The 21,945-nt window shown below is 47.9% G+C and overlaps 1 protein-coding gene across 4 annotated transcripts in view; it reads right to left on the reverse strand.

The window, feature by feature from the left end:
- Positions 1 to 15,323: 15,323 nt before the first annotated feature.
- The window catches only part of PGPEP1 (pyroglutamyl-peptidase I), a 30,826-nt gene continuing 24,204 nt past the window's right edge, over positions 15,324 to 21,945 (reverse strand). For 3 of the 4 annotated variants that reach the window (XM_047697202.1, XM_047697214.1, XM_047697222.1), the window contains one exon: positions 15,324 to 19,893. In XM_047697202.1, coding sequence (XP_047553158.1) covers positions 19,701 to 19,893 — 193 coding nt within the window. In that variant the 3' untranslated portion in view covers positions 15,324 to 19,700. The remainder of the gene's footprint in view (positions 19,894 to 21,945) is intronic. The other variant, XR_007121877.1, reaches the window with a different exon arrangement.

Genomic DNA, 21,945 nt, shown 5'->3' on the forward strand with positions numbered 1-21,945 from the left:
GGGACACACTCTTACAAATGGAGACCCTCCTTATAAATGTAAATTTTCCTTACAAAAGGGTCACTTCTACTCTGCTTTTCCAGAGCTTTTCCTGTGTCTGCAGTTTCTCAAAACAATCCTTATGCCAAAGAGGCATTTTCTGCCGTGGCATCTTCTGCTACCTCCAGATGGGAATGATACACATGTACTGTGTGGCATATGATGGACTTGCAATACTTGGGCATTGTGGGACAAACCCATGCTCAGGGAAAGGAGACTCAAGTTCAAATCCTGATTTTTGGCAGTTCCTGGCTGTGTGATCTTGGGCAGGTGTCTTGACAAAGACTGCTTTAACATCTATCACAACCAGGGGGCTCTTTTCAAGTGGCAAGAGAAGGCTCTGGGTATGGAAGGAGTAGAGAAAAGGGAACTCCTGCCAGGGGACATGGCCTATGCAAAGGCCCTGAAGTTGGAAACTCTCACACAGACAACCTGGAGGTGACAGTCCGGCTCAGGAACTTGAAAGCAGACCCAGGGCCAAGAGGCTGTTCAATGCAGACGAGACTGTTTTTAACCCTGGTTTGGCTTCTCCTCAGCTCTGTGAGCAGGTGAGTTCTTCACATCCTAGATTCTTTTTCCTGTCAAGGGCAATTTTCCTCACCTGGAGAGCTTTATTTGTGACTCTTTGGGATCAAAGTAAGATGAAAAATCTGTGAGCATGTAGAGGCACCCTGAAAACTACCCAATTGATGGCAAGGGCTACTTCTTGAGCGAAGTCAGTTTCATTATTTAAAAAAAAAAAGACAGGGGCACCTGGGTGGCTCGGTGGGTTAAAGCCTCTGACTTCGATTCAATCATGATCTCAGGGTCCTGGGATCGAGCCCCGAGTCAGGCTCTCTGCCCAGTGGGGAGCCTTCTTCCCTCTCTCTCTCTGCCTGCCTCTCTGCCTACTTGTGGTCTCTGTCTGTCAAATAAATAAATAAAATCTTAAAAAAAAAGACAAAAAATTTTTTTACTGTGTAAAAGACATACAACATAAAATATATCATTTTAACCATTTCAAAACGTGCAATTCAGTGCATTATAGCACATTCACAGGGTGGTGTAATCACCACATCTGTCTAGTTCCAGAATGTTTCATCATCCCAAAAGGAAACCCCATCCCATTCACTGTTACCTTCCCACCCCCTGCCCCTGCCAACCACCAATATACTTTCTGTCCCTATAATTTTGCCTCTTCTGAACATCTCATGCAAGTGGAATCATATAATCTTTATATTATATTTTGGCAATCGTGACCAGTGCTGCTGGGAACATGCCTGTACAAGGTTAGTTTGACCCCCTGTATCCAGTTCTCTTGAGCCCATACTGAGGAGTGGAATTCCTGGGTCATGTGATGGTTTTATGTCTAACTTGTTGAGAAACTGCCAAACCTTCTCTTGTCAGTTTTATCTTCGTCATGAAAGATTTCAGATATACACAAAAGTATCAATCCTAAAATAACAAACACTCACCTACCTCATACCCAGCTAAAGAAACGGTCCCCCTAAGAGTTGCAGCCCCTGTACACCCCCCATTATCCATCCACCATGTCCTCCTCTCCAGTCTCAGGGAACTCTCTCTCTCTGAAAATGGGATTTGATCATCCCCAGGCCTATTTATATACTATTATATATATATTTTTAAGGGGTAGGCTTATTATTATTATTTTTTTAAAAGATTATTTATTTATTTGACAGACAGATCACAAGTAGGCAGAGAGGCAGGCAGAGAGAGAGAGAAAGGGAAGCAGGCTCCCCGCCAAGCAGAGAGCCCGATGCGGGGCTCGATCCCAGGACCCTGGGATCATGACCTGAGCCGAAGGCAGAGGCTTTAACCCACTGAGCCACCCAGGCACCCCAAGGGGTAGGCTTATTTAAAACTTTACCAGCAAGGGGGACCTGGCTGGCTCAGTGGAGCGTGTGACTCTTGATCTCAGGGTTGTGGGTTCGAGCCCCATGTTGTATGTAGAGATTACTTAAAAATAAAATCTTAAAAAAAAAAACAAAAACAAAACCCCAAAAGCCTTTTATCAGCAAAATGGTAGAGTGGACAGCTCCCAACTTCTCCTCCTCCCACAGGAACATCAAACAAAAACTAACAGAATTCACTTTGTCAGAATCTGGAAAACAGTCAAAAGTTTGCAGCAACTAAGCAAATATTGAAGCAAAAAGAAAGGAAGGAAAGAAGGAAGAAAATTTCAAAAATTTGAAAATGGTAGGAGGGGACCCAGGGTGACTCAGTGGTTGGGTGTCTGCCTTGCGCTCAGGTTGTGATCCCGTGGTCTTGTGATCAAGCCCCATGTTGGGCTCCCTGCTCAGCAGGGGTCTGCTTCTCCCTCTCCCACTCCTCTTGCTTGTGTTTCCTCTCTCGCTGTCTCTCTCTCTCTCTGTCAAATAAATAAATAAGTAAAATCTTTAAAAACGAAAAGAAAATGGTAGGAAAGCTTTTTAAAAAATTTTTAAAAAGATTTTGGGGCGCCTGGGTGGCTCAGTGGGTTAAGCCTCTGCCTTCGGTTCAATCATGATCTCAGGGTCCTGGGATAGAGCCCCACATCGCGCTCTCTGCTCAGCGGGGAGCCTGCTTCCCCCCACCCCAGCCCACCGCCTGCCTCTCTGCCTACTTGCGATCTCTCTCTCTGTCAAATAAATAAAATCTTTTAAAAAATAAAAAATATTTTATTTATTTATTTGACAGAGAGATCACAAGTAGATAGAGAGGCAGGCAGAGAGAGAGGGGAAAGCAGGCTCTCCGCTGAGCAGAGAGCCCGACGCGGGGCTCCATCTCAGGATGCTGGGATGGTGACCTGAGCCGAATGCAGAAGCTTTAACCCACTGAGCCACCCAGGCGCCCCAATAAAATCTTTTTTAAAAAGATTTTTATTTATCTGAGACAGAGAGAGACAATACAAGCAGGGAGGAGGTCAGAGGGAGAGGAAGAAGCAGACTTCCTGCCAAGTAGGGAGCCTGATGTGGGGCTGGATCCCAGGACCCCGAGATCATGACCCAAGCCACAAGCAGCCGCTCAGCTGACTGAGCTACCCAGGCTCCCCTGAAAAGGTTAGGAAAGCTTTGTGGCATTTTTACTTGCCCTTGCCAAGAGATGACGCCCTTGCCAAAGATGTTCTTGCCCTCCCCAGCTCAGTAGTGGTTTAACAAAAGCAACCTGTGTTTCTGGTGCTAAACCCTGATCCTGATCCCTGATTCTGGAGAAGGGAGAGCAGATCTTATTCACAAATTATTTCGTAGGTCTGTTCTAACCTACTCAGGGCTTCTTGAAGGACTGACACAGAGCGCTCCTCTCTGAATTAACTCAGAGCTCAGGCCAGAAAAGTGGTGTGGACTGCTCAAAAACACTGCAAGATGAACTCATAATCTGCAAACATGTAGGATGAAAGATCATGGTCAAAATCAAGTACCTACACAATGTATTTTTTCAATGAAATTCAATTAATTAACATATAATGTATTATTTGTTTCAGGGGTACAGGTCTGTGATTCTTCAGGCTTATATAATACCCAGTGAATACTTGGGTATTCACAAATTAAATAATACAGCCTTCAACAATTTAAAGACAAAAACAAAAACAGCAAGCAAAGAAAGCCGAAGTTGGTGGCATCACAATTCCGGACTTCAAGCTCTATTACAAAGCTGTCATCATTAAGACAGTACGGTACTGGCACAAAAACAGACACACAGATCAATGGAACAGAATAGAAAGCCCAGAAATAGACCCTCAAGTCTATGGTCAACTCATCTTTGACAAAGCAGGAAAGAATGTCCAATGGAAAAAAGTCTTTTCAACAAATGGTGTTGGGAAAATTGGACAGCCACACATGCAGAAAAATGAAACTGAACCATTTCCTTACACCACACATGAAAATAGACTCCAAATGGATGAAAGACCTCAATGCGAGAAAGGAATCCATCAAAATCCTTGAGGAGAACACAGGCAGCAACCTCTTCGACCTCAGCCGCAGCAACTTCTTCCTAGAAACATCGCCAAAGGCAAGGGAAGCAAGGGCAAAAATGAACTATTGGAACTTCGTCAAGATCAGAAGCTTTTGCACAGCAAAGGAAACAGTCAACAAGACCAAAAGAAAACCGACAGAATGGGAGAAGATATTTGCAAATGACATATCAGATAAAAGGCTACTATCCAAAATCTATAAATAATTTACCAAACTCAACACTCAAAGAACAAATAATCCAGTCAAGAAATGCGCAGAGGACATGAACAGACATTTCTGCAAAGAAGACATCCAGATGGTCGACAGAGACATGAAAAAGTGCTCCACATCACTCGGCATCAGGGAAATACAAATCAAAACCTCAATGAGATACCACCTCACACCAGTCAGAATGGCTAAAATTAACAAGTCAGGAAATGACAGATGCTGGTGAGGATGTGGAAAAAGGGGAACCCTCCTACACTGTTGGTGGGAGTGCAAGCTGGTGCAGCCACTCTGGAAAACAGCATGGAGGTTCCCCAGAAAGTTAAAAATAGAGCTACCCTATGACCCAGCAATCGCACTACTGGGTATTTATCCTAAAGATACAAACGTAGTGATCCGAAGGTGCATATAAACATGCACCCCAATGTTTATAGCAGCAATATCCACAATAGCCAAACTATGGAAAGAACCTAGATGTCTATGAACCGATGAATGGATAAAGAAGAAGTGGTATATATATATATATATATATATATATATATATATATACACAATGGAATACTATGCAGCCCTCAAAAGAAATGAAATCTTGCCATTTGTGATGACGTGGATGGAACTAGAACTAGAAGGTATCATGCTGAGCGAAATAAGTCAATCAGAGAAAGACAATTATCACATGATCTCCCTAATATGAGGAAGTTGAGAGGCAGCATGTGGGATTTGGGGGGTAGGAAAGGAATAAATGAAACAAGATGGGATCAGGAGGGAGACAAACCATAAGAGACTCTTAATCTCACAAAACAAACTGAGGGTTGCCAGTGGGAGATGGGGTAGGGAGAGGGTGGTTGGGTTATGGACATTGGGGAAGGTATGTGCTATGGTGAGTGCTGTGAAGTGTGTAAACCTGGCAATTCACAGACCTGTACCCCCGGGGCAAATAATACATTATATGTTAATTAAAAAAATAAAAAATTTTAAAAAACCAGCAAACAAGAGGAGAATGTGACTTCTACAGTTACCACATTAGAATGTTCAAGTGCCTAGTTTTCAACAAAAAAAATCACAAGGCATAAAAGGAAACGTAAAATTATGGCCCATTCAAAGGAATAGAAGGGGGCACCCGGGTGGCTTAGTCAGTTAAGCAGCTGACTCTTGACTTCAGCTCAAGTCATGATCTCACGGTCATGAGATCAAGCGCCACCTGGGGCTCTGCACTGGCATGGAGCCTGCTTAAGAGTCTCTCTCCCTCTCCACTGCCTGTCCCTACAACCTTGTGCTCTCTATTTCTCTCTCTCTCCAAAACAAACAAACAAAAAAACCAAAAACTACCCATCATGTATAAGCTATCCTCAATAAGATTTAAAAAAAAAAGATTTTAGGGGTGCCTGGGTGGCTCACTGGGTTAAGGCCTCTGCCTTCGGCTCAGGTCATGATTCCGGGGTCCTGGGATTGAGCTCCACATTGGACTCTCTGCTCAGTGGGGAGCCTGCTTACCCCTCTCTCTCTCTGCCTACTCCTCTGCCTACTTGTGGTCTCTGTCTGTCAAATAAATAAAATCTTAAAAAAAATAAAAATAAAAAAAGATTTTATTTATTTATTTGAGAGAGAGAGAGTGAGTGAAAGAGAGAGCAAATGTGGGGGGAGGGGCAGAAAAAGAACTGAGCAGGGGGCCTGAAATGAGGCTTGATCCCAGGACCCCAGGATCATAACCTGAGCTAAAGGCAGATGCTTAACCAACTGAGCCACCCAGGTGCCCCTTTCCTCAATAAAATTAACAGTCTGACCAAGAATTCTATATCCAGTAAAACTGTTCTTCAAACATGAGGAAGAAATCAAGACGTTCTCAGATAAGCAAAAGCTGTGGGAGTTTTTGGCATTATGTCTGCCCTTCAAGAAAAGCTAAAGGAGTCCTACAGGTTGAAATAAAAGGGCACTAGATACTAACTCCAACCGTATCCAAATATATATGCATCAAACAACAGAGTTTATAACAAATGGTATAAGAAACAAACATTGACAGGGGTACCTGGGTGGCTCAGTGGGTTAAGCCTCTGCCTTCGGCTCAGGTCATGATCTCGGGGTCCTGGGATCAAGCCCCGCATCGGGCTCTCTGCTCAGGGGGGAGCCTGCTTCCCTTCTCTCTCTCTGCCTGCCTCTCTGCCTATTTGTGATCTCTGTCAAATAAATAAATAAAATCTTTAGAAAAAAAAAAGAAACAAACAAACATTGATGGGACCGAAAGGAAAAACAAATAGTTCTACAAAAGCAGTTGGAGAGGTCACCAGTGGCTCAGTTGGTTGAACGACTGTCTTTGGCTCAGGTCATGATCCTGGAGTCCCAGGATTGAGTCCCGAGTCAGGCTCCCTGCTCGGAGGGGAGTTGGCTTCTCCCTCGGACCCTCCCCATCTCATGCTCTCTCTCTCTATATCTCTCTCAATAAATAAAATCTTGAAAAAAAAAAAGCAGTTGGAGACTCCAGTACCCCACTTTTAATAATGAATAGAACATCTGAACAGAAGATTAAGGACTTACAGGGTTGAACAACACTACAAACCAACTAGACTGAGGGGACATCTCTAGAACATTCCATGAAAGAGGAGCAGAACAGACATTCCTAGCAAGTGCACGTGAACTATCCTCCAGGATCAGCCATATGTTACAAAAAAGAAAAGTCTCAATAGATCTGAAAAAAATGAAGTTGGGGTGCCTGGGTGGCTCAGTGGGTTGAGCCTCTGCCTTCAGCTCAGGTCATGATTCCAGGGTCCTGGGATCAAGCCCTGCATTGGGTTCTCTGCTCAGCGGGGAGCCTGCTTCCCCCTCTCTCTCTGCCTGCCTCTCTGCCTACTTGTGATCTCTTTCTGTCAAATAAATAAAATCTTAAAAAAAAAAAGAAGTCATACAGTGTCATCTCCAACTATGATGGAATGAATGAAACTAGACATTAATAACAGAAGGGAAAATGAAAAGTTTGCAGATATGTAGATATTAAACAACACATTTTTGAAGAAACTGTGGGTCAAAGAAATCACAAAGGAAGTTGGGAAATATCTGGAGATAAGTGAAAACAAAACACGACATATTCAAAGTCATGGGATGCAGCCAAGGCCGTGTACGTATTCAATTCACAGCTATGAGTGACTGACTATATTGAGAAAGAAGAAAGATCTCAAATGAATAACCTTAAAAAAAAAGATTTTATTTATTTATTTGACAGAGATCACAAGTAGGCAGGGCAGCAGGCAGAGAGAGGGGGGCGGGAAGCATGCTCCCTGCGGAGCAGAGAGCCCGATGCGGAGTTCCATCCCAGGACCCCGGGATCATGACCTGAGCTGAAGGCAGAGGCTTAACCCACTCAGTCACCCAGGCACCCCTCAAATGAATGATCTATCTTTACACTTGGTGGAAGTAGAAAAAGAAGAGTAAATGTAAATCAAAGCTAACACCAGGAAGGAGATAGTAAGGATGAGAACAAAGTTAAACAGAGAATAGAGAAAAATGGAATCACTGGAATCAATAAAACCAAACGTTGCATTTTTGAAAAGATCAACAGAATCAAGACATGTTTAGCTAGACTAACAAAGAAAAAAAGAAGACGCAAATCTTTAAAATAAGAAATAAAAGTGGGGGCATTACTACTGGATCTATAGAAATAAAAAAGATCAGGCGTGCCTGGGTGGCTCAGTGGGTTAAAGCCTCTGCCTTGGGCTCAGGTCATGGTCTCAGGGTCCTGGGATCGAGCCCTGCATCAGGCTCTCTGCTCAGCAGGGAGCCTGCTTCTCTGCCCCTCCCCTGGCTCATGCTCTCTCTCTCTCTGTGTCTCTCTCTTAGAAAGAAAGAAAGAGAGAAAGAAAGAAAAAAGAGAGAAAAAGAAAGAGAAGAAAATCATAAGGAGGAGAAAATACATTTACAGGCCTGTACCATATTTATCAGAAAAAAAATCCATGTACAGCCCCTTGCAGTTCAAGTCCATCTTGTTCTAGCTCAACCATAATACCAACTCTTTCTAATTCTTCCAATAAATAGAAGAGGAAGCAGCACTTACAATGAACCCAGCACTACCCTGATAATAAAGACAGATAAATATAAGAAAGGAAAATTATAGGGGCACGTGGGTGGCTCAGTCGGTTGAGTGTCTGCCTTGGGCTCGGATCGTGATGCCAGGGTCCTGGGACGGAATCTCACATCAGGGTCCCTAGAGCCTGCTTCTCTCTTTCCCTCTGCCTGCCGCTTCCCCTGCTTGTGATCTCTCTTTCTATCAAATTAATAAATAAAATATTTTAAAAATAAAGAGAAATGAAAATTACAGCCAGTGAGAAAAGAAAAAAAAAAATATATATATATATATTTGCATGCCCCTGATTTCTGGCATAGAACTCCTGAAGCCTTTGTAATTTCCTAAGTGATAAAAGCATGAGGAGCATCTTTTGTTATACTATTTGGTCTTTGACCCCAGTTCCTGGCACAGGGCTCCTAAAACCCTTGGAATTTCCTGATAGGAGTGTCTTTTGTTGTAATGAGGCAACTCTGGGTGGGCTCCTGGAGGGGGGCTGGTCACCAGAAAGGCCAAGGCATGATTAGAAGTTGGGAATTTTCAGCCACACCCCCCATTCTTCAGAGAGGGGAGAGGGGCTATAAATGGAGTTAATGATTTATTATGCCTACGTGATGAAGCCTCCATAAAAATCCCAAAAGTACGGGGTTCAGAGAGCTTCCGGGTCAGTGAGCATGTGGAGGTGCTGGGAGAATCGTGCATGCAGAGGATGGAAGCTCCAGGCCACACACCCTGCCCTACAGATCTCCTCTATCTGGATGTTCATCTGTACCTTTATCGTGTCCTTTCTTAATAAACAGGTAAACAATAAGGAAACTGTTGCCCTGAGTTCTGTGGGCCACTCTAGGAAATCAACTGAATCCAAAGAAGGGGTCATGGAAACCTCTGATTTATAGCCAGTCCTTCAGGACGACAGCTAACAACCCAGACGTGCCTGGGCATCTGGACGTGCCTGGGCATCAGGACGTGCCTGGGCAGTATTGTAGGACCAAACCCTTAACCTGAAGGATCTGACACTATCTCCAGATATATAGTGTCAGAACTGAATTAAGTTGTCAGACTCCCAACTGGTGTTGCAGAGAATTTCTTGTGGTGGTGGTACAGAAGGGTTGTGATTGTAGTAGTTGGGTACGAGTGAAGGAAAAACACATACGGAGCACTAAGGTTTTTCCTTAAACACAGATCAATAGCCCTTAAGGATACAGTTGCAAAATTTCTAAACCAAAAGCTGGCAAACTAAATCCAAAACTGTATCAAAAGGATTACACACCATAACCAAACAGGAGCTCAGGAATGCAAGGATGGTTCAACATAAGAAAATTGATCAATGAAATACCCGTGTTAATGGCACAAACAGAAAAAATCACATCATTATCTTAATTGTTGCATTAAAGACATTTGGCAAAATCTAATATCCTTTTATGATAAAAACTCTCCAAAAACTAGGGACAGAAAGAACTTCTTGCACATCATAAAGGACATTTATGAAAAACCCACAGCTAACTTTATACTTAATGGTGAGAGACTGAAAACCTTCCCCCTAAGATAAGGAGCAAGACAAGATTGTCTACCATCACCATTGCCACTCAGCATCACACTGGAAGTTCTAACCAAAGCAATTAGACAAGAAAAATAAATAAGTCATCTAGAGGTGCCTGGGTGGCTTTGTCAGTTAAGCATCTGCTTTCCAATCAGGTCATGATCCCAGAGATCATGGGATCAAGCCCCATGTTGGGCTCCCTGCTCCTTGGGGAAACTGCTTCTCCCTCTCCCTCTGCCTGCCGCTCTCCCTGCTTGTGCACTCTCTCTCTCTCTCTGTCAAATAAATAAAATCTTTTAAAAAATCAAAAGCATCTAAATTTGAAAGGAAAAGGTAAAACTACTATTCACAGATGACATGACCCTATTTATAGAAAATCCTAAGGAATCCATGAGAGAGCTAGAACATATTTGCAAATCACGCATCTTGTGAAGGTTTAATATCCAGAATATACAAAGAACTCTTACAACTCAACAACAAAAAGACAAACGACCCAATTTAAAAATGGGCAAAGGTCTTGAATACATATTTCCCCAAGAAAACTATATAAATGGGCAATTAACACATAACAAGACACTCAACAACACCGGACATTAGGAAAATGCAAACAGAAACCACAATGAGATACCACTTCACACTCAGTAACGTGGTTATTATCAAAAATAATGTGTTGGGGGCGCCTGGATGGCTCAGTGGGTTAAGCCTCTGTCTTCAGCTCAGGTCATGATCCCAGGATCCTGGGATCGAGCCCCGCATTGGGCTCTCTGCTCAGCAGGGAACCTGCTTCCTCCTCTCTCTGCCTGCCTCTCTGTCAGCTTGTGATCTATCAAATAAATAAATAAAATCTTTAAAAATAAATAATAATGTGTTGATGTTGAGAAATTGGAAACTTCTTATACCACTGGTGGGAATGTGAAATGGCACAGCTACTGTGCATTTTAGTGGTTCTTCAAAACCATAAACATAGAATTATCATATGATCCAGCAATTCTACTTCTGTGTGTATATCCAAAAGAACTGAAAGCAGGGACTGGAACTGAGCGTGTACACCGATGTTCATTGTAGCACTATTCACTACAGCCCAAAGGTGGAGATCGCTGAAGGATCCATCACAGGCTGAATGTATAAACAAAATGTGGTATGTCTAGGTAATGGAGGATTACTTAGCCATAAAAAAGAATGAAGTATGGATCCATGATACAATGATGAAATTTTTTTTTAAGATTTTATTTGTTTATTTGAGAGAGAGAGAGAGAGCACGCACACAAGCAGGGGGAGGGGCAGTGGGAGAGGGAGAAGCAGACTTCCCGCTGAGCAGGGAGCCCGATGCGTTCATCTGCATTAGGGGTATCTGGGTGGCTCAATTGTTAAGCATCTGCCTTCAGCTCAGGTCATGATCCCAGGGTTCTGGGATGGAGCCCTGCATTGGGCTCTCTGCTCTGCGGGAAGCCTGCTTCTCCCTCTGCTTCTCCCTCTCTCTGCTTGTGTTCCCTCTCTTGCTGAGAGAGATAAATAAAATAAATATAAAATAAAATAGATAAAAATAAAAAATATGCTGAGTGAAATAAGTCAGAGACAGGCAAGCATTATATGGCTACACTAATATGAAATATCTAGCATATGCAAATTCATAGAGACAGAAGAAAGTGGATTAGAGGTTACCTGGGGCTGGAGGAGGAGGGACAGGAATGAGGAATTACTGCTTAACAGTTAAAGAGTTTCCATCTGGAGGTGATGGAAAAGTTTTGGAACTAAATAGAGGTCTGGTATTGTGCGTATTCAACCTTGTAAAGGTACTGATGCCACCAAACAGTACACTTAGAAATAGTTAAAACCACAAATGTCGATTTCTGTATATTTTACCACAATACAAAAATGCAAATTAAAAAGAACACCTTTATAACATTGGTATCACACTGTTTGTTCCTTTTTGCAACCTGCTTCTATTTTCACCCAACGTTCTGGTTTGGAAATTATGGCCTGGAAGTCTGCCTCATTCTTTTTCTGGGCTGTATAGTATTCCACGGTTTAAGCATCCCCTGGTGGTTTTCTGGGCTCCAACTCCTCATTATTGTAAACCAGGCGGCGGGGAAGACAGACACGTTGAGTTTTTCTGGGATTAACTCCAGCAGCAGAAAGGCCAGGTTGGAGGGTCCCACCATCCTCAGCAGCACTAGTGTGGGCAAATTACTCTTTAACACGGTCAGACGGATTCCCTCGCCCGTCACGGGTGCACTCCCACCGACCCCTGCCCGTTGTCTCTAGGACCTGCCTGGGAGCCTCCCTAGGGCGGAGGAGAGGCCTCAGGGTGATTTTCGTCCCCTGATCTTCTGGTTTGCGTTGTCCTGATTCACCTTCCCTGAATCAGCTGTTCCTGCCAGTACTTCATTGACTACTGTGTCCCCAGATTCTCGTCCACCTGGAACCTCATATGATGACTTTTAGGGTCTTTGAGATATAATTACTTACATTAAAATGAGGTCACCCTGGAGGAGCCCAGGCTCTCAGTCCAGTGACTGGGCTCCTTCCAAGAAGGCTGTGAGAAAACGGCAGAGATGCGAATGATGGATCCAGAAGCCAGAGGCCATCCAGGAGTGCCGGAAGCCCGCAGAAGCCACAAGAGGGGGCTGGGACCAATTCTCCGGCTCAGCCTCCAGCCCTACCACACTCAGATCTGGGAATTATGGCCTCCACACCGTAAAAGAATACATTTCTGCTCCTTTAAGCCGCCAGTTCCGGGTAACTCTTACCGCCGCCCCATGAAACAATGTCATCCGCCTATCTTAATATCTGGTGGGTTTTTTTCCTCCGGTCTAGTGTGTCTTCATATGTTCTGGAAGCTACGCCTCGATCAGTTAAATGCAGGGCAGACATCTCTCAGTCCCTGGCTTGTCCTCTTAATTTCTTTATGGATTTTTTTGGTGTCCAAAAGTAGGACATCTGTGGTCGAGTTTTGTGTATCCCAAACCGCCCAATTATTATTTTTTTACCCCCTTGGCAAGGGTGGGTTTTCACGTGCCAGTAAGACCGGTGCATGGCTCTCCTCCCTGATGCTTCCAGCCTGACCTCTCCACATTCTGAGCTTGGGCCACCGCCAGCTCCCCCAACCCCCGCTTGCCCCCCACTGAGGCTCCGTGGGGGAGGGGTGCGGAGAGCGGAGTGTGAGTCACCCGGGGCCAAGCTGCCTGGAGCGGAAGTGGTTGGCTCAGCCCCTGGGCCGGGCTGTGTGGGTTCCCGGCCGGCCGAGGGGGGCTATGGGCAGAATGAGCGGGGCAGGAAGTGGGTCAGCTGAGGCAGCAGGCTTCTGGACCCCACGTGTTCTCTGACCGGAATGTTAGGCAGGGGTAACCCCGAGAGCCTGCGCTCCCTCCCCCACCGGGCTCCAGCACCCCGGTTTGCACGCGTGAGGTTTGCACACGTGCGCTCCTCTATTGGCCCTGCCAACTGCAGTGTGCGTTTATGAAGCACCTGTTTGGTGGCCGGCCCGGTGGGGGGTGGGGAGGGTGCGGAAAAGACGCGGGGTGGGGGGGAGCGGGGACGTACAAGCCTGCCCGGAGTGGGGGTGGGGGTGGAGGTGGGTGTCATCGCCTTCTCATCGCCTTCTCGCCTTCTCACAGGGAGAACTGAGGCCCGCAGCAGGGCACCCCCCACCCCCGTCTCACCCAAGGTCTCAAATCCTTTTCCTTGGCTGGCTAGGGCCCTCTCTGGCCCTCATTGTTCTCACTCTAAACACGGGACTTGGGAAGAGAAAATATCTAGGGAGTTTCCACATTGTCTCTCTGCCCCTTTTTCAGTCTCTCCCTTGCTCTCTCCGCATTTCTGCTTTTCAGTCTCTCATAGTCTCTTTGTCTTAGCCTCCCCTCCTCTCCCATCAGCACCACACAGTGTGTGTGGGGGTGGGGTGGGGGAGGAGTGCCACCTGAGCCTGCCCCTCACCCTTTCCAGGGGACCTGGACATGTCCCGGCAGGTCTGAGACACTCCTTGTAGAAACTGCTGAATGCCTGGTGGCAAATTGCCAGTGCAGAAAGGAGGGGATAGTGAAAGAGGGTGTGGGGGAAGGACTTTGGGATTTCCGGTTCAGTACTTCACGCCCCCATACCTACCCAGGACTTCACACTCAACGTGTTCCAAGATGTTGGGTTTTGAGGTATGCATAGGAGTTCTCCAGGTATAAATGGGGGCAGGGGGTCTTCCAGGCAGAGGGGCCTGATTGGCGTCAGCGGTAAGAAGAAAGCGGAGGTTCAAATGCCCAGGAGTTTAGCTTTCTCCTGTAAGCGAAAGGGAGCCATGGAGGGTATGAGAGGTGGGGAGGGACCCCCATTAGATCCCCAGGATGGGGTGGACCAATAGGTGAGACTGGTGTCCAAGACCCTCATCCCCAAGTAAGACTAAGAATGTCCAGGCAAGAGCTGAGGGAAACTGGTGAATGGGGCCAAGCGAGGCCTCTCTAAAATGGGGCCAAGCAAGGCCTTTCTAAGTCTTACCCTCCAATGAACCTGCCCCTATCTGCCTTGGTCTGTTCAGCTGCCTGTGCGACCCTCATTATTACTGGGTCCCCTGCGCTGTACTCCCAGGCTGGAAACTGCTGGATCGCTGATGTGTCCCCAGCCCCAGGAACCAATGTCCAGTAGGCACTTCATAAGTGACCAAGGCAGCCACAGGATAAGGCAAGGAAAACGCAGCGTAGGCAGGTCGACTGGAGAAGGAAGCTGGCCTTCTGGGGCAGGTCTTCCGCTCTCGGGAGGCTCCACCGCCTCTCTGCGCCCCCTGCTGGCCTCAGGACGGAACACCGGGCACTCACCCCTTTTCCTACGTCCTTCCATGGTTTGTTACACACCAGTTACATGCCCGGGGCTGCGCGGGGTGCAAAGGACACTTGCTCTGAGGGTGAAAAGACCCTGTGTCTCCCCTCCCTTGGAACCCACGTTCCCCAAGACAAGTCCTTTTGGTTTCAGAGATCTATTCTTTGAAAGCCACTGACTCTTAAAATGTCTTCATCCTGAGGACATACATAGGGGAATGACCAAATCCTGTTTCTGGTTCAAACTACTTAGCTCCAGAGAAGCTGGCGGGTTCCCTGCCTCTCCGCAACCTGGCCATGACACAAGAGTCTTCACCTGGCAGAGCCTCAGTTTCCCTGTCTGTAAAAGGGGGTAACGGAACCTGCCCCCGCCACCCCAGGGTTGTGAGTGGGAACTTGGCACAAGCTGGACGTCTAAACAATTGTGATTTAAATCCCAGCACCCCACCAGCTTGCTGTGTGACTGCAGGCAAGTTACTCAGCCTCTCTGTGCTTCAGAACAAAGGCACTGGGTTGTGGAAGGGAGACTGTTCAGTACAGAAATCGTCTCCTCATTCATACAGAAATCTTATCATTCTTAACTCAGTGCAATCATAACATCGGCCACAGACTGAGCCCCAGGTCATATACCAGCGACAGAAATCCCAGTGAATCAGGGCCCCCATTCTGCCCACTCAGGCCCTCGGGCGGAGGGGGACCGCAGTGGACACTAACCTCTCACAAAGAGACACAAGAAATCACATATTTCAACTGTTTTATTTGCTTCCTGGGGTGTCAAGTTTGGGACCTTCCAGAGCCCAGCACCCAGCAAAGTCATGGCCGACCCTTCCCCAGCCTGGGCTCCCAGACAGGACAGTTTCAGACAAGGCACTCATAGGGAACTCTGGGGGTCAGGGAGAGGCCACCCCGGGGCTCAGGGGACAGGCCCACCTGGGGGGACAGAAAACCCAGTTACCTTAGGTAGGAAAGGCTTTTCCTAAAGAGACATTTAGGATGAGCTAGAAACCTGAGATGTTAAGGGAGCCCCAGAAATGCGCCAGGTCCCCCCAGGGTGGGCAGAAAGCCAGCTCTGCTTCCCAAGACCCAGATGTGGCTTCCCTGGTCCCTGGGGATGCCACAGGCCTTGGGAGCAGAGAGCCCAATTCCAAACTGGGAATTCGCTAGAGACAAACTGTGCCAGCCTCAGAAGTCGCTCACCCAAGACCCCCAGCTCTGTAAATGGCTCTGGTGACCCTGGGCTGGGCCCTGGGGGGGCCAGGATCCCCCCCGCCCCCGCAGAGCCTGGGTTTCTTCTCTCTTTCCCAGCTCATCCTCTTTCTCTGTGCCCCATGCTTACTGGAGAGGCAGGCACTTCTGTGAGTCTCAGGGCAGCTGAAAATAAGGCCTGGGGCGGGGCAGGGGAGTGGGAAGAGAGAAAAATGGCCAGGGGAGCTCAGGGCTGGACCTCACTTCCCTGCTGCAAAAATAGAGATGCTCTCCCTCCTGGCCAGCAGCCCCAGGCCCTTATGAGGCACTTGTGCCTGGGGAAGGGAAATTTCATCTGGGATATAAAACCAAAAGCCCTCTTCGGTCTGCTGGATATGTGGGATTTGTGGCCTCGGGGAGCCATCTGGGAATGAGTGTCCAGGCTCTGCCCACAGGGACCACCAGCGCCGCACACCGGCTGCAGGCTGCCACGGAGGCTGGAGCCCAAGGAGAAGAATGGGGCTTTGTCCCTGCAAAGGGGACTTTTGGGTTTAAACACTCCAAGGGGTGGAGAGGTCAAAGGTCAACAGTCTAGACAGTGGCAGCAGAAAAGAGGCCAGGGCAGTGGGTGGATTTCCAGGAGCAGCTCCCCTCCCTGGCCCAGTCGCCCCTCCACCCCCACCCCAGGGCACATAGGCATGGGAGCGGACACACACACACACACACACACACACACACACCAGCTGGCCTGGCTTCCTGACAGAAACTTCCAAGACAAAAAAAGGCATCCTGAATCTCCTTTTCCAGCCATCCCCCTGGTCAGGTCTTTTCTGTTCTAGAAGTCACCATGCCAGCCAAGAGCAAGGCAGCTGAAAACGACTTTCCTTGCCAAAACCACTGCAATTGGACAATTCCGCAAAGGCCTGGCGCCTCTTGGGAAGCCATGATTTCTGTCCCCCACCTGCTCTTGTCTCTCCCCATGGCCAAGGGACCTTGGCTGTTCCCTGATTGGACCATGTGGCCCAGGTGGCGCAAATCCAGTCCACCAACTCCAATTCCTGCTTCTTCCCTTTTTTTCCTTCTTACTAACGTCTCACTTCTTTTTCAAGCTACAAGATCACGTCCATAACATTGGCCTTCTTTTTTCGGTGAGCAAGGGGGAGCCGAAGGGGCCGAGAGAGGAAGAAAGGTGTCAGGTGTAGAGGGTCTGACATCATAAAGGAGACATTACCACCAGACACCCAGATGACCATTGCTGCCCCTCTCCCCCAGCCTCAGCAACCCCCACGGGGGGCCAGAGAGAGGCCCCCACTCTGCTTTCTTACAAGAAATTCCCCAGCAGCCTTCCCACCACATCCCTCTGCCCATTCTTCTACCTGGAACACCTGCAGCCCAACCATTCGCATCTCTCCCCTCCACACCCTGCCAAGCCACACCCACTTCACAGACCCATCCCTCCTCCCCCTTCTGTGGGCCCACCTCCGCCTGAGACTCTGCAAAGAACAAGGGAGCAAGAATGGGCCTACGTTCTCCCTTCTCACGGGGGACATTTCAGTCCGAGACCCAACGACACACCATGGAGAGAACAGATGAGTTTGCCCAAAAGAAGAAACATTTTTCCAATTTTTAAAGTGGAAAATCAAAGTAAAAAAAAAGCTGGCAGTAAGTGAGTGAAGTGTTTAATGGCTGTCTGATTAAATGAGAATGAGCAAAATGCTCTGCGTCGTGGACGAGGACAGGATTCCAGCTTGACTTGATGAGAAAACCTAAAACCGTTGCAGAAACACAAAAATGACACACATACACTCAACAACGATCAGACAATAAGTTATACTTCTAAATTTCTGAATCACATGGTGCTTTAAACAGAGAGGCAAAATGAAGACAAAGGAAAGATGAAAATGTGGAGTTTGGGGATGGTATGTCCAGGTTCTAGTGGGTACCCAGCTAAGCTGAGGCCTGGCTCATCTCCAGGTTCCCCCTCTTTTTCCTCCTCATCTTGCCTGAATTCGTTTCCTCCCTCACACCCCTGTAGATCAGACCTTTGGGGAACAGAGTTAGAGGAAGCCTAATGTTCTCATTAAGACCTCTGGGGATATCCTCCCGAGCTCCCCACATCCAGAACAGCTACAATTTCTGCTCACAGAACTCTACACAGCAGATTTCTCAGGAGATGACAATCTCAGTTGGGGGATGTAAACAGGGCATTTCTGGCAGACGGCAGGCTGGCATGGAGGGAAGGGCAGAGTCCCAGTTCAACCTGCCAGCCATAGGCCACACTCACTGCCAAGTGCAGGCCCCGAGTCACCCACCTGGAGCCACTTTCCCCTCCAGAGAAAACCCGGGATCCAGAAAATGCATTTAACTCAGAAACCCGTCCACATGGTTCCCAAGCCGCAGAGCCTCAGCCGAGGCAGGAACTCCCCTGGCCATGAGAACAAGAGGCCAAGAAGGTGAGTGTTTAAGAAAACGAAACAAAACAAGCATCTCATCTGTTTTAGGAAGAACTGCATGCTGGGTAACACTGACATGATCCAACCCGCATCAGACTCCAGCACACCTCGCACTTCGGGAAATTATAAAAACCCCGTCTTCCTCCCACCCCACCCCCCAGATAGGAGAACACTTCCAAAATGTGTGTTTTCCTCAGTTGGCGTCCCTGCTGCTGTTGTCATTCTTTTCTTCTGATGGATATCAAGGTCCTGCTGAGTTCAGTGGCCTCCCAGGGACGTTCCTCTCATCCCTGGTTGCTAAGTTCAAAGTTGCCAGGGAGTGAGATCAAAATTTACTCCTGAGTCCTGGGCCCGTCTCCAGAACCATCTATACAGAAGCCCACTGGCCGCTCCACCCCCTTCCTGCTCAAGCACGCCAGCACACATGGAGACCAGCAAACTCCAGCCCCCAGGCCCCATTCTGTGCCTCCCCACCCCCCCACCCCCACTTAAGGAGAAGAAGAAGCTGGTCCCCAGCACCAAGCCTGCAAAACTCTGGGTCACATGTGGGGTGGGTTTGCAGCTGCTACAGATTTTTACATATAAGAAAAAAAAAGTCATGTGCAAGGTCAAAATGACAAGGGCTGTTTTCCCACCCCTGCTCCAGAGTCCCCAAGGGTACAGCTCATGGCTCTGGCGTCAAAAGGGTCAGCTCACCTTTTTAACCACCTGGGGCAGCAGCTTCCACCCCCCTCTCCCCCACCTCCCTCCCACGGCCTGGCTAAAGGCCCCGCTGGCCCTGAGGAAGGGGAACTCGATGTCAGCTCCAATACAAAGACGTGGGTCCTGTTTTCAGAGAAAGAGGCAAGACAGGGCTGCATCCCAGGAAAAAGAAAAGACATGTTGCTGTCCACGAAATCCTGCCTTTTAACCAAAGGGAATATAAATTCCTCTGTGCCCAAACTAGCACTATTGTTTTTAAAAAAGAGAATAAGAAAGAGAAGAAAAAAAAGCTCCAGCCATATCCCAGGGCAGCCCTTTCTGGGGCCATCCCGACTGTTGCGATGTGATTCAGGGCAAAGACTCTTCAAGGAGGTTTTAAGTTTGGGAAAAACCAGTCATGGACGGAGGGAACTCCAGAATCCCTTCATCAGAGACTTAGAAAAGCAGGTGAGCAGGTGGCCCCAGCTGAGGGCTCAAGAGCAAAGACCCACCTGACCGGGATTCCCTGCGGAGATCAGAAGCCACCAGCTTCCCAGTCACTGGGGCTGTGTCCCCAGATGCAAAGGGAAATAGAGAAAAAAATTTTCAGCCACCTCCTTCCAGGCGACCAGCCCTTTCTCAGAGGAAGAAGGGAGAGGAAGTGTGTAAGTCGGAATATTGATCCAAATCCGATCCCCAGCTGATGCGCTGATCCTCCTTGGCCAGGTCCTGGGAGGGCGGACATCCCTCCAGGGGTCTCTAGTAGGACGAGATCTTGGGAGGCCCAAGAGGCTCTCAGTGTTTGTGGCGACAGCTGATTTTGCCTTCTGACTGCTCCAGGACATCCAGCATCTCCTCGATGATGGCCCGAAGTGCCCTGCCCAGCTGGTCTGCGTTGTAGGGCTTGCCCAGGGGAGGCACGTGAACAAAGGCTGAGCGGCCATGACTCTGGTACAGCGAGGTGTAGTAGGTGAAGTCACAGAGGTACCTAAGTTTCAGGGCATCGGGGGCAGGAGGAAGACCAGAACGGGGTCAGAGAGTCAGTCATGGGACAGCCTCCATCCAGATTGGCTGTAAGACCCCCAACCTCGCCAGAAATCTACAAGATGGAATATGCTTGTCCCCCCTACCCTCCCCACCCTGGCTCCCCAGGTTGGCAAAAATGGACAAATCTGGTAACTCGGAGTGCTGGTGTGTATGGGATGAAGGAGGGAGTGGGATACAGCTAGTTGCCTCACGGGGGGTTGGGCAGGCTAGGAATATGGCAAAGGCCTGAGCTGGATGACAGGTTCTTGCTGGTTTTGGAGAATCTACCTTCAGAAGCCGTCTGCAGGAGGGCACAAGACAGATGAAGAAGGTGTTCACTGCACGGCTAAGTATAAAGGCAGAATAAGAAGCAACCCGCTGGGGTCTGCATGTCCCTCCTCAAATTCAGTGTTGAAATCCCAGCTCCCCATGGGATGGAATTAAGAGGCAAGGCCCTTGGGAATGGAGAGCCCTCACGAACGGCACGAGCGCCCTTATAAAGGACATCCCAGAGGGCTCTCCTCCTCCTCCTACCATGTGCGGATGCAGCAAGAAGTCAGCAGTCTGCAACCTGGAAGGAGGCCTTCATCAGAACATGACCAGGCTGGCGCCATGATCTTCAACTTCCCAGACTCCGAAACTGTAAGCCATCACTCTTGGGTGCTTATAAGCTGCCCGGTCGGTGGTGTTTTGTTAGAGCATAATAAAGGGGCTGGGGCACAACATGACTGTCTACGGAGAGAGGCGTGGCTTCACACATAGCCACACCGAGGAATGAGTACCCTGTAGCTGTTTGCAAAGCATGCACTAGGCCCCGGAGGGGAGTGGAGATTCCGCCAAGACCCGTGTTGGGTGCCCGCGAGTGAAACCGAGGAAGGGGACTCTCAGGAAAAGGCACTTCCTGTCACTTTATCCACAGAAAAGCAGAGCAAACTAGGACAGAATCCTAAAGAAGCACTCCAAGCGTTTCCCTAGGCAGCTGACCCTTAACATGGGTTCGAACTGCAAGGACCCACGTCTTCAAGGACTGTTTTCAAGAAATAGAAGACAGTACTGTAAATATATCTTCTCATGATTTTCTCCTTTAAGTTTTTAATTCCAGTTCATATATAGTGTTCTATTATTTTTTAAAAGATTTTATTTATTTATTTGAGAGAGAGAGCATGAGCAGGGGGGAGAGGGAGAAGCAAACTCCCCGCTGAGCTGGGAGTCCAATGTGGGACTCGATCCCAGGACCCCGGGATCATGACCTGAACCGAAGGCAGACACTTAACCCACTGAGCCGCCCAGGTGCCCCTACAGTGTTCTATTAGTTTCAGTGTGTGATATAGTGATTCAACACGTCCATCCATCACTGGCCTCTCAGCATGAGAAGTCCCCTCCTTCACGGCCACCACCTATTTCCCTCACTCCCCGCTGGTAAACCGCAGCTTGTTCTCTACAGCTAAATCTATTTCTTGACGGGGCGCTCAGGTCATGATCCCAGGGTCCTGGGGAATCCCTGCTCCACGGGGATTCCTCTTCTCCCTTTCCCTCTGCCTGCCACTCTGTCTACTTGTGCTGTGTGTCAAATAAAGAAAGAAAATGTTTTTTGGTTTCTCTCTCTCTTTTCTCCTTTGCTTGTTTATTCTGTTTCTTAAATTCCACGCATGACTAAATCACATGGTCTTTATCTTTCTCTGGTTTATTTCACTTAGCACAATAGTCTCTAGCTCTGTCCGTGTTGTTGCAAACGGCTGGATTTCATTCTTTTTGGTTGCTGAGTAATATTCCTATGTGTGTGTCTGTATCTGTATCTCTATACAGATATATCTCACATCTTATCCATTCATCAGCCAATGCATACGTGGGCTGCTTTCATCTCCTTATGATTTTTGTTTTTTAACGTAAGCACTATGCCCAACACTGGGCTCAAACTCACAGAGATCAAGAGTTGCACACTCGGGGCGCCTGGGTGGCTCAGTGGGTTAAAGCTTCTGCCTTCGGCTCAGGTCATGATCCCAGGGTCCTGGGA

This window comes from Lutra lutra, chromosome 1 (genome assembly GCF_902655055.1).
Source record: "Lutra lutra chromosome 1, mLutLut1.2, whole genome shotgun sequence".
Taxonomy (NCBI): Eukaryota; Metazoa; Chordata; class Mammalia; order Carnivora; family Mustelidae; genus Lutra; species Lutra lutra.